Consider the following 12,909-nt stretch of genomic DNA (forward strand, 5'->3'; position numbering starts at 1 on the left):
CACTGATACGATGAGCAGCAGTGCTTCTCTACAAGTGATGGTCTGTTTGCGCTCTTGAAGCTTCACCGTCACTGACACTCTGTCTGACATGTTTGAAACACAGAGACACATATGTGATACAAGACGTATAACTCCTTGCTTTTGACGGGTTCAGGTTTCTGCAGCACATCTTTAAGATTCTAGGGAGATTGGAGAGGAGTGGATTAGTGATGGGAATTCCGGCTCTTTTTAGAGAGCCGGTTCTTTTGGCTCGGCTCACTACAAAGAGCCGGCTCTTTCGGCTCCCAAGTGGCTCCTCAGATTTTTTCTTGTTTAAATGACTGTATTACCTAAAATAATGTCAAATTATATGTAAAATGAATTACTAATGTAAAAAACATACATTATATCAAATGTGCATCATTTAAAAGGCTTAATTTATATTCTCAACATGGAGCAGAGTTCTATAGAAATTAAATTATAAAGTACAAAAACAAGACCCCTCACAATTAGACAAAAAGGTCCTATCTCTGATTGTATGTTTATTATTTACACCTTCATTAACAGCAGGTTACCTTGACTGTCTTTATTCTTCACTTATTGCACTGATGGATAAACACTTCTAATGTCCATGACCTGGATGACTGAGAACCTTCACAGACACTTCTAATGTGCCTTTGCAGGTTTTTTGTGGAGCCTGATTGATGACACTTTCACCTTGCAGTCTTCCCTCTGCCGTTGAACAGTTTATGCCTTTTAAATGTGTCTAAAGTTTTCTGTGTTTTCTGCAGTCACTCGTTTTCTCACCTTTCCAGTGCGTTCTCTCTGTCGCGCACGTTCTCCCTCTCGTCTCCCTCCTGTTGGTGTGCTCACTGTGCTGTCTGTGTCTCTGACCCCTCCCCTCCCCGTTCTGCTCAATGTAGACACGTGATTGGTCAAGACGCCACCATGTCTTGACCAATCACGTGAGGCTTTCACAGAAAAAGACGAGGAAAAAAAACAAAAACTGCTCCCTGTCAGGAGCCGGCTCCCGTCGTTCACTTCAAAGAGCCGGCTCTAAGAGCCGGATCGTTCACGATCGACACATCACTAGAGTGGATGTTAAATTTCTTTTCATCTAAGCAATCAAAGCTAGAAAGCAATTAGATTAGATTAGATTAGATTAGATTAGATAGTCCTTTACTCGTCCCACAATGGGGAAATTCAAGTGTCACAGTAACAAAGTAGACGGTGCAAAAAAAGAAAAATATATAAAGCAAACAAGAGCCTAAAAAGTAACAATTATTAAAAAGTTAAATATTAAAGAGGTAAAAAATAAGCATATCCTACACACACACACATATATATATATATATATATTATTGGTTATATAGTCTGACCACTGCAGGAAGAAAAGACCTGTGGTATCTCTCCGTGAGACACCGTGGGTGAAGAAGTCTGTCACTGAACGAGCTCCTTAGTGTTGTTATGGTCTCCTGGAGGGGGTGTGACGTGTTGTCCATCAGAGAAGATAGCTTTGCTATCATCCTCCTGCCAGCCACCACCTCCACAGGGTCCAGCGGGCAGCCCAGGACAGAGTTGGCCTTCTTCACCAGTCTGTTCAGCTTCTTCCTGTCAGAAGCAGAGATGCTGCTTCCCCAGCAGACCACTGATGCCACCACAGAGTCAAAGAAGGACTTCTGAAGAGCCCCCTCCACACCAAAAGACCTGAGTCTCCTGAGCAGAAAGAGTCTGCTTTGTCCCTTCTTGTAGAGTGCGTTGCAGTTGTCTAACCAGTCCAGTTTATTGTTCAGGTGAACACCCAGGTACTTGTAAGATTTCACAATCTCAATGTCCGCTCCCTGGATGTTCACTGGTGTGGGAGGAGGGAGCTTGCGTCTTCTGAAGTCCACCACCAGCTCTTTGGTCTTTCCTGCGTTGAGCTGGAGGTGGTTTCTGTGGCACCAGACTGCAAAACCCTGCGTCAGTTCTCTGTATTCCCTGTCGTCCCCATTGGTGATTAGGCCAACAATGGTGGAGTCATCAGAGAATGCTCAGATCTGTAGCTTTTCTTTCTTCATGCTGAAAGACAGTTATTTGGAGAGTCGTCTCTATTTGCATGAGGACAGAGCTTGACTTCTACCTTTTATGAATCTGCATTGATGTCTTTATTAGGGATGGAAACAATTAATCGAGTATTGAGTGGACTATAAGGTGTCCCGATGCCCTGATTGGACGGTCACCACTGTGTGACCAATCCCCAGTTATACTCGTGGGTTAACATACTTATTCCTTCTCTCAGAGACTTCCCTGCGAGGAGCTCTACATGCCGCCAATCGTCATCAAAGTCATCGACAACCGCCAGTTTGGGAGGAAGCCGGTGGTCGGCCAGTGCACGATCCGCTCCCTGGAGGAGTTCAGGTGTGTCCCGGAGGTGGAGCGAGCGGCCGGAGAGGAGGAGGACCAGGGATGGAGACGTAAGAAACGGATTAATGAAGACACTTGTAGGGTTAAATCAGATTCATTGATCCCTGTTAAAAATGCTTCTCTGCTGTGTTTTCATCTTCCTACAGGCGACATGCCGCACTCCATGAGTGGAGAGGTTTTCATTGACATCGATGACGAGGAGCCGCTCATGCCTGACCAGGTAAAAACATCCTCACAAAACCTTACATTACATGTTACTCATAATAAAAGTGTAATGGTATTAAAATAGAAGTAGAAAAAAACGGTGGATGCTAGTGAGGAGTTGAGGAGGTGAGGAGGTGAGGAGGTGAGGAGGTGAGGAGGTGAGGAGGTGAGGTTCAAAGTTTGCACGCAGTACTGGAGCAAGGCAGCAGTAGCACCGATCTTCATATATGAAGCCCATGCGGAAGTGTTAAAAACTGCAGTTCATCGAGCATCCACTAGAGGCTTGCTGCAGAAACAGGAAACCACATACACACCCATTCAAAGAAGACGATCTTTACAGCAGAAATAAACATGTTTACAGCCTGGTTCAAAATACAGTTTAGGTCTGAGTAGCTAATTTCTCTATTGGCACAAACTGTACGGGGTGTTATTTTAATTAAAACACAGAATTCTTGAAAATATTAAACCTACGAGTTTTGCCCAAATAAGGGCATGCCTGACTTGATTGACAGACGGGCAGCCTGTAGCTGTTAGCAAAAAGGCTGAAGCCCCGCCTCTTTACCTCACACTAGCTCATTTGAAGTTAGGTTGAGTTCAGCATTTCCAACATGGCAACCGCCAACGATCGTCTTTAGACCAGATGGGTGACGTCATGGATACTACGTCCATTTTTTATACAGTCTACCGCCAAATGAGAGGCGGTTTGGTCAGCTGATATTGAGGATGACGGGTCAGTCTGAATCAGTGCAGCTCCAGTTTCCTGCCTGAACTAGCTTGCAGGTGTCGCTCCCCTTTTTTGGGAGACTACTTGATGCTGCGGATCAATCCCCATTCCGTGCAACCCCACTTAAAGAAATATCCCTTTAATTTGGGTGTAGCATAACCTGCACTTAGCAGAAAGGGACATCTAGCCAAGACTTCCTTTCCTGTATGCTACATCAGTCACAATCTAATTAGCCACTTTAGAGGTGACTGTGTGCTCAGATGTATAGTGGAAAAAAATTCGGCCCTGCGTATTATTTATTGGTTTACAACATTCCCCCTGTTGTTCCCATGTTTAATGTTTTTTTCAAATTAACTGCAGTCTGTTTGTTCATAACCGACCACTTATACTCACGTGAAAGGCAAGAAAGATGGAATAACACTGAAGTTTTAACATTTCAACAATCGCTTCCTAGTATTTGGGGTCCTCCTTAATTGGCACAGGTTCTCCTGGAGCGCTCGCCAAGTTTGTTATGGTGTTTTTTCCACCTCTGCATCCATCTGCACCCCTTAGACAACATTCAGGCAGCCAATCAGCTCAAGACCTCATTAGCATAGCATCCCCACCTGTTGCAGATAAGTGCACGGATAATAAGGTTGGAAACTGAGAGGCTGCAGATTCCCCAGAGGTTGAACTAGCAATGTTTTTCCTGACTGAATTTGAAACCTTGCTTTAAATCCAACAAGGTTATGTTGTAAACAGATTAACATACCATCATATAAGACCTCTAAAGACAAAGTTTAGTGCATAAAGGCAACTTCTACATACATGTTACATCATATTTAACTGTCTAAACTCTTCTCTGTGTGTATGACACTCACTGATTGATGAAAATGCATGCTTTTATTATGAGTATTACTGTTTCACTGAATCCAACAACAAAAAAAACATCTTCCTGCTGAGGTTCATAAACTCTTCATGACAGCTGAACCTTCTTGATTCACTTCCTTATGAATCAGGAATTTTCCAAATCCATGATTAAATCCAGGATTAATGTGTGTGTGTGTGTGTGTGTTTGTGAGACTTGACATTTCTTTTGATGCTTATTTATCTGTGTGTGTGTGTGTGTGTGCTTTCACATGAATGGGCGGTATAACCAATAAGTGTTAAGGTCAAGTATGAAACCCTCATCTTTCCACAGGGAACATCTGTTCGTGTGTGTGTGTCTGTGTGTATTTGTGTGTGTGTTATGACATTCGTACAGTGCTGAGGTCTGATTAGAAGAACAGTCTGAGCTGTTTGTGTGTGTGTGTGTGTGTGTGTGTGTGTGTGTGTGTGTGTGTGTGTGTGTGTGTGTGTGCCTCCGTCTGAGTGTGTTTCTGTGTTCAGTGGTGCTTGCTGTGTAAATAAACACCTTCCAACACAACGACATGGCAACCGTCTCTGCGGTCGGCGGTTACTGAAGCGACCACGAAACCCGCTCTCGTCACTCATCATTAATGTTCTCACTTCTTCTCCCTCTCCGTCTGCTCGGAGACTTTTTTCCTCAAAGACATAAACTTTCTTCTCCTTCTTTTTCTTCTTCTCTCTCTTTTTTTCTCTGGTTGAGGAAACTTGAAAACTATTTTCCTATAAATCTAATCCTCAGTAAAATTCCTCTGATCCACACACAGGTTTGATACACACCTAAACACACGTACATTACCACAGATATTGTAGTCCAGTGGTTTTAAAACTGATTCGTCATGGCAGCAGATCTGATAGGTTTCTATTCTAGTCAATGTGTTAACTTCCACTGGATCCACTCCGTTGCGTTCCGGCAGGTCGGAGCCCTCCGGATCAGATACACAAGACTTCTATTTCTGTTGGATGCCGGAGCACGACGCATCAATCTCAACAGAGCAGATGGAAGCGGGACAGGAAGTCAGGTTTCACCAAAACAAAATGAAAACATCCGGTTAATTTTCAGAATAAAACACTCTGTGTTATCACCAGATCGTATTTCACTTAACTACAACAACAAACCAAAGTCATGATGAGCGGAGCCAGGCCTGGAGTCAACAGGTCAGAGGTTTTCAGAGGACCAGAAAGACAACATGGATGAGGAGAGGAGGAGGAGGAGAATCCTTGATTCAGTGATTACCGTGGGGAAACGTTAGTCACATGACTCCAGCTATCCGGCAGTCAAGCATGGATTCGGACCGTAGCGAATCAGAGACGGACCTGACATGCATCTGGTGGAAGTCTGATGTTAGCAGTGCAAATGGGAAGTCCTATTGCTCATGTCCACAAGGGGGCACCAAAATCAACTCAAAGTTCCAAGCTTTCTAAATAATCTGGGTTTTACACTAATGTAGACATTTTATTTGTTGAAACTGTACAAACTAATGCATAATAGTAATTTGTCGTATCATACGTTGTAATATTTCTCTGAGTTTCATTCAAAAAGTTTCTTCCAGATGTCACGGTGTCGTTCATCTCTGCTAAATCAGATGCTAAACAGTAACCCTCATTTTAAAGTCCCTGAACTCTGCCTCTCTCAAACTATTCAAGCTAATGCAACAACGACATTAAAAGCACAATAATGAGTTTGTTTTTTTTCATGTTTGTGTAATGGACTACAGGGACCACAGTTTGATGACAGTGCATTCCTGAGCCGACCCAGCTCCCCGAGGCCCTCAATGGCTCAAATGTGATTTACACAAGGAGCGCTGCGGTCTCCGAGTGCGTGTTTGTGTGCATTATTTATGTGTCCCCCGTTTGAAGAGTGCGTGACAGCCTCATGCCGTCCGCCTTTCCAATAAGACCAAATTATGTTGTCTCCTGATTTTAAACATTCCTGCGTTCACTGATACAAAGACAAACATTTAATAGACCACAGCAGGGTTTGTGGATGTGTGTGAGGGGGTAGGGGGTTATTTTGTGTGTTAACATTTCCCCATCATTGTAATTGTCTTTGGGCTGCGTGCTCCTCAGAGTTGCATGTCATATATCGTTGGTTGACATGTTTAATTATCTCGCCTTGGAGCGTTTTAAAACACTGGAAGAGGAGGTTTAATCCAGATGATTGTTTTAAGCGTACTCGGCCCAGCAAGCTGTCAGTGTTCGTTATAGTTAACGACACAAAAACATCTCAGTTTGTCACATTCTGCATTAAAACAAGCAGAATTAACTGGACCTGTGCTGCTGGTACCATTTTGTAGAGTTGTGGAGTTTCTTGCACACCAATTTTTCCACCTATATTCAGACCAAACTGCAACTTCTGATGTTGAAATATGAGGCCAATGCTGAGGGGCTAAAAACTGCAGTTCCAAGAGCCGCCACTTGAGGCTTGCTCAGGAAGTCCCAGTAACACCCATGTTAAAGTGCCCATACTCAAAGCAGTTGTGCACGGCTGAAACTCATCAGTTTTGAAGATATTAAGGTAACAAGTGTTGCGTAATTAGGGGCGTGGCTGACAGGTGGGCATGTTGTAGTCGCTAGCTAGGAGGCTAAAGGCCCACCTCGGCTGCACATCTTTGCTTGGGTTAAGCTAGGTCGACTGAAAGTTTGGTTGAATCCACATTTTCAACATAGTGGCCACTGGCAAACTCTTTGTTGTTGTAGTTAAGTGAAATACGATCTGGTGATAACACAGAGTCTTTTATTCTGAAAATTAACCGGATGTTTTCATTTTGTTTTGGTGAAACCTGACTTCCTGTCCCGCTCCATCTGCTCTGTTGAGATTGATGCGTCGTGCTCCGGCATCCGGCAGAAACAGAAGTCTTGTGTATCTGATCCGGAGAGCTCCGACCTGCCGGATTAGAGACGGAGCGGATCCAGTGGAAGTTAACACATTAACTAGAATAGAAACCTATCAAGTCTGGTGCAGTGACGGATCGGAGACATACCAGACACGGATCTGGTGGATGTGGCCGGACCTTGTGTTGTAAAGATCTTGATCTGGCTTGTGCATTTATTTGTTTTGGAAGCCATTAAAGATAAATGACACATATAGCTTACTGATACGTCCTTTGCAGAACAAATGTAGCCGATGTTAGCTACATTTAAGGGTAGCAGAACTGCCTTTTGCGGCTGTTACTAATTCCCCTGGAAAAAGGCAACATATGGAACAATTCCAGACCAAGGGAGAGGTTCTGGTGTCTGGTCTCACATCCGTATGTTGTGGTGATATGTAGTTAGTATCTGAGTGTTTTGTGTCCAAGGCCTCTTTTTCCTGAAAACTTTGTTTTTCGTTAGTTATTAGAGTTTTAAAAAACGGGGTTTTACTTCCTGTTTCCTTTGATTCACAGCCGCCGTGTAGGGAAACTTCAACGGACACACAGCGTCTTGTGACGTCACGCTGTAGGGCGGAGCTTATTACAGTGGCTTTAGAGGCTCTGGCTGCACAATGGCGGCGCCCAGGAGAGGGATTTTTTGGCTTCAGAACATAGACTGTAAAAAATATGGACGTAGTATCCGTGACGTCACCCATCTGTTCCTGAGAGCTGTTTTGAAGCAAATCGACGGCAGCAGCCATATTGGTAATGCAGAACTCAACTAGGCAGAGTGTGACGTAGTGTGAGTCTCTTAGCCAATGGCTGTGTGTTCCCGACCGGGAGTCACGTCAGTCATGTCCTTATTTGGGCAAAACTCATAATCTTAATATCTTCTTAACCGTCATGTTAGAAAAAAAATCACCCCCCAGTACTGTGTGTGCCATTGGAGAGATTAGCGTTGTAGGGCCAAGCCGTTTTTTGAACCAGGCTGTAAACATGTTTATTAATGCTGCAAAGATCGTCTTTTTCCCATTCATATCTATGTGGTTTCCGGTGTTTCTGCAGCCAGCCTCAAGCGGATTTTCGATGTATTGCAGTTTATATCACTTCCGCATTGGCTTCATCGTTTGAGACCGGAGTTTGCCGCTTGCTTCAGAACCGTACAACGGGAAGAGGCGGAGCAACACTGTCCATTTTATTTACAGTCTATGTTCCAGACTCATTCACAAAGGTGAAAGGCAGTAACTGATATGGTCGATGGTTCAAAGAGAGCAAGATGAGCTGTCTAGTTTATAAGCCAGACACTAATTTGGTTTAACTTGTATATGGGAAAATCAGCAAAGAGATTGAAGCTGCAGCTTTGTCCACAGGGGGCACCAAAACCAACACAGTACATTTCTTTATACTTGTCACCCATGTCTCATGCGAATACCATGTATGTAATATAACCAACACAAGTTTTGTCCTAACTCCACATATACCAAAAAGTCTCATTGCCTAATCCCACCCAACAACTTCTCAATTTGAATCACTTGTCCAAGAGTTTTTGTGCCATTGGTTGGGATGCTGATGTCACACATAAGGTTCAAACGAACGACCTCTGTGTTGGTATGAAAATTAGGAACAGTTGGCATCTCTGGTAATTCTGCATTGGGAATCTGACCCTGGGATGTTTCCCATTTCTAAAATCCATTGAGCTTCTTTTCCCGTGGATGTTCTTTTTATTTCACGTAGGTCACGTAAAAGCATCCATAACAAACTGAGACAGTTTCAAAGATGCTCACAGAAATCCACAAAGGCATTATGATCGACACTGGAAAGTCTTCTGCTGTAATGCTTCAGTGTTCAGCAGCTGAACTTAATAAGCTCCAACATGGAAAACCACCGTTTGGCCCCTTTTTTGTGAAACACTGAATTAACATTTAAAGACAGTCACACTCTGGAGGAGGAGGAATGATTCTCAGGACAGGTTTCCAGGCTCGTGACTGTTCTCCACGTCCTCCGTGTGGATACGATGATTCAAGACTTCTGTTCTGGACTCCTTCACGTCTCCTTCTTTCCCTTCTCCTGTCAGCTGGTGACTTTCATTTCATTTCATTCCTTCTTTCTTTTTCATTCTCTCCACTGTCACTTTCCCTGACCTTTCTCAACATCTGTGATCCACTCTTCTCCCTAACTTCTGTCTTCTTTTCCTCCTCTCTTGGTTTTCTATCTCTTCCCTTCTCTCGTGGAAAAACACAAGTGCTTTCCTCTCCTAGTCCTACCTTTGCATGTCTCCTTGGTGTCCTTTTTCCTCTCCTCCCATCTTCCTTTTCCCTTTGGCGTTCCTTCTCTCCTCCTCTATCCACACCGTCATTGCCTCTTTAACTTGGTAGCTCATTACTTCTTTCTGCGCCTCTTCTTCTTTCTTCCTCTCTCCTCATTGTTGTGGTTCATCCCCTCTGTGATCTCTAAATCCTCTCTGGTCTCTCCTTTCTTTAACGTCTTAGTGTGTCCCTCTTTGCCGTCCCCTTAAACCACAGGCGCCACAACACACAAACACACACACACACACACACACACTTACATGTTTGCATTCTGCTGCAAATGTCTTGTTGTGTTTCGGGGGAGTGGGATAAATGTTTGGTGACATAGGAGGTCCAAAAATGTAAAATATGACCTCAGCTAATGCTAATCAGTGTGTACATGTGTGTGCTGAGCCTGTAGGATGTTGAAATTAGTGTACCAACCCTGGCATAGACGCCCCCGTCCAATTAGAGAGCTTTGACATGAAAACAAGCGTGCGTGCAAACAATAACAGTGATGCAAGCAGCGGGTATGATTGCGGTGTTGGCTGAACGGTTGATTGTACCCAGAGATGATCGATAAATCATCCGATAAAGAATGATTGTTAGAAGAAGTTCAACACATGGTCAACACCCTCCAGAAGCAGCAAACAACAGCAATGTTTACCCAGCTTCGTGGTGCTTCACACACACTCGTCTTTCAATATTAAAAAACCTTCATTCTTGATCCACAGCATGGACGTTTTGAAACTGACACTCCTTCTGCAGGATTTGATGCTAATATTGTTGCTAACTCTAACAAGCTAACGTGAAAATGTGTGTTTTTTATGTGTGTGTGCACTTGTCTCGTAGCTTGCAGACGGAGCCAGCTCGGCTATCATTAACCTTTCCACCTCTAGCTCCAGCCTTCATGTAGGTAACAAACTCATCTTTTAACAAGTTTCATTCATTCATATTTAAACTATCACATGAAACAAAGTGTTAAACTTACTTCCTGTATCTCTCTTTTAACCCTTCACATGTTTCTGACCATCAAATTTAAAGTTACAGCGCTCCCTTCTTCTTCTTTGTCATGACTTTCAATCCCCCATATTGCATTTGATGTCATTTCCCCATCCTAATGTTAACTTTTTTCTTTCTTTATTTATAAAGGGAACATGTACAATATTGAACATTAATGCTACAATTTGATGCATTGTACCAGAGTTAGCTTAAAGCTAATTTGCATCTGTACTCCCTTAAACCACTAGTTGTTACAGATCTGTTCACATTGGCAACGAATAGTTCAAGCACTTTTTCAAACATGAAAACACTCATGACTCATGTTTCCATAAATACATGAAGGTGACATCTCAAGACGGCTGATGTTTAGGTTAAAGTTAGAAAAGTATGGAGGTCAGGGATCCAAAGGAAGTATGAAACATGTATACTTGAGTGGAGGGAATCCTGAAGAGTTCCCAAAGGGTCAAAGCAAGAATTGTGTACATTGGGATAAGCTAGTCGGTACCAGGATTACTCAGCGATTCCTCACGTAACTTAAAGGGATATTTCAGTCTTTTTGAAGTGGGGTTGAAAGAGTTTTTTGCCACAATAAGATGCCACTCAGCTCAGCCCCTGTCATGAGAAACTCCAGGGAGAAACAGCACGTAGGCTAGGCTACAATTTCTGCCATGTAATTTAGCTAATTTAGTTAACTTCACTTTGCCACCAGAAAGCCCATTCGTTCTTGCACTGTAGGCGGAAAAGCACGTCTGTGTTGCATCTGAAAATAGTGCCAAAACAAACAGACTTTCTTATGGCAAAGTGCTGAAAAAATCCCCAGTAGAGTGTACACCTCAACCCCAATGAGTGCTCGGGTCGGAGTCCTGAGCAGAACCAGCCCCGTCTGCAGAAACTGTAACCTAGCTTGCTTGCTGTTGCTCCCTGCAGTTTCCCTTTTAAAGGGGCGGAGCTCAGCGGCATCCGCTGTGGCTAGTACAATTACTTGTGACCATGAAACTCATACAACCCGACAGATCACGACTCAGCAATGGTAGAAGTATGGAGGACACTTCGATGGGTGTCTGCTCTAATGCTCTAAAGCTCTACTACCTGGATGTAAACAAACACAGGTGATAGATGTCATCTCATAGCGTGGCGTGGTTTGTCAGTATGTTGATGTAGTAAATGGAGGCATGTGGATGCTAACCTGCAAGGACTGCTGAAGACTGGTGGTGCTAGCTCTGCTAACTGTAGCCACACTCACTAAACCGATTGATATTATTTACCTGCCGAATCTGCGACCCCGTGTTTAGCTGTGTTAAATACATTGTGCTCAATTTGAGTGTTTTCTTATCTTTAGACGAGTCAGTTTGTCAGAATTTTAACTTCGGTTTGAACGATGTGGAAATTAGCTGCCCTGAACATTGCATATTCATAACTAGGAGGCTGTAAACATTAACATTAGAGTAAAAGCTTCTTATTGTTAGAGTTTATTTGTGGTAAGACACTGATGTTATAACTCTGGCTTCATATGGATGATTGCAGATGTGGAAGAAATTATACACAGAAGAGGGAAATTCATGAAACAAGAAATATTTTAAAGCTGGGGTTGGCAGTCTCGGAAAACTAGCATGAATTTGAATGTAGCATTTCCTCAGGACTCCGTCTAACCCCTCCCCTCCTCCCTCAGAGCTCCTCCAAAACAACGCCCCCCCAGCTCACATGCACGAGCGCCGCTGACTTGCGACCATATGATCGTGACTGATTCAAAACCAGTCCTCACCAAAACATTCTCATAGTGAAAGTTAAAACACAAACAAACATGGCTGCTGTTAGCACTCACAACTGTCATGCTAGCATTATCCAGTTGTACCGGTGACACGATATCAGGAGAAAAGTTATAACACATATATAACACTGTAACAGCTCTACTGTTTGTTAAACCTGTTCAGTGTAGATGTTCTTAATTCCTACAGTGTTGACGGTCAGTGAAGGCATCAGGAGAGGTGTAGAGTGTGTGAGCTGGAGAGAGGAGAGACAAGAGGAGAAGTTCTTCATTCATTCAAACATTGATTGTTGCTTTGTTTGTTGTCGTGGTAACAGCCGACAGTGACCGGTTAGTAAAACTCAACGTGTTCACGAATCGGCTCGTCATCCCTACAGCGTCCGGACGGGCGCTACAATACGTCTACATTTCTGTTGGACTTAGTAAATGTCATTCATTCTTCTGCTTGTCAGAGCCCCGTGGTGAGAGCTTTTTAGACTCTGATCCGGACTACAGTCCTGAGCAAAGCACCTCATCGGGTCAGAGGGGACAGGCCCCAGGTGGAGCGAGAGGGGCAGTCAGTAGAGTCAGGGGAAGCAGAGGCAGGAGACGGGGACTCAGAGTGCACGCCGGGGAAATGTACGCTCTGCAGGAGGCGGGCAGAACGACAGGACAGGATTTGAATGGTTTAAATTTTGGCACCCAAAAAAGGCTGATTGGTTGGTGTTTTCCCAGGTTTACTCCGGCTGTAGATAGCAGCTTTTCTTCCTTCTTTTTTATGAACACATTATGTATTGATTACCATCAGGACATAAAGATCATTTTAAC

At 43.6% G+C, this 12,909-nt stretch overlaps 1 protein-coding gene across 1 annotated transcript in view; it reads left to right on the forward strand.

Moving 5' to 3' along the window:
- The window catches only part of dysf (dysferlin, limb girdle muscular dystrophy 2B (autosomal recessive)), a gene marked incomplete at its 3' end in the record, with an annotated part of 74,099 nt that overhangs the window by 46,233 nt on the left and 14,957 nt on the right, over positions 1–12,909 (forward strand). The window contains exons 39-41 of the mRNA XM_034676026.1: positions 2,261–2,435; positions 2,532–2,605; positions 10,188–10,247. Coding sequence (XP_034531917.1) covers positions 2,261–2,435; positions 2,532–2,605; positions 10,188–10,247 — 309 coding nt within the window. The remainder of the gene's footprint in view (positions 1–2,260; positions 2,436–2,531; positions 2,606–10,187; positions 10,248–12,909) is intronic.

This window comes from Notolabrus celidotus, chromosome 23, assembly GCF_009762535.1.
Source record: "Notolabrus celidotus isolate fNotCel1 chromosome 23, fNotCel1.pri, whole genome shotgun sequence".
NCBI classification, from domain to species: domain Eukaryota; kingdom Metazoa; phylum Chordata; class Actinopteri; order Labriformes; family Labridae; genus Notolabrus; species Notolabrus celidotus.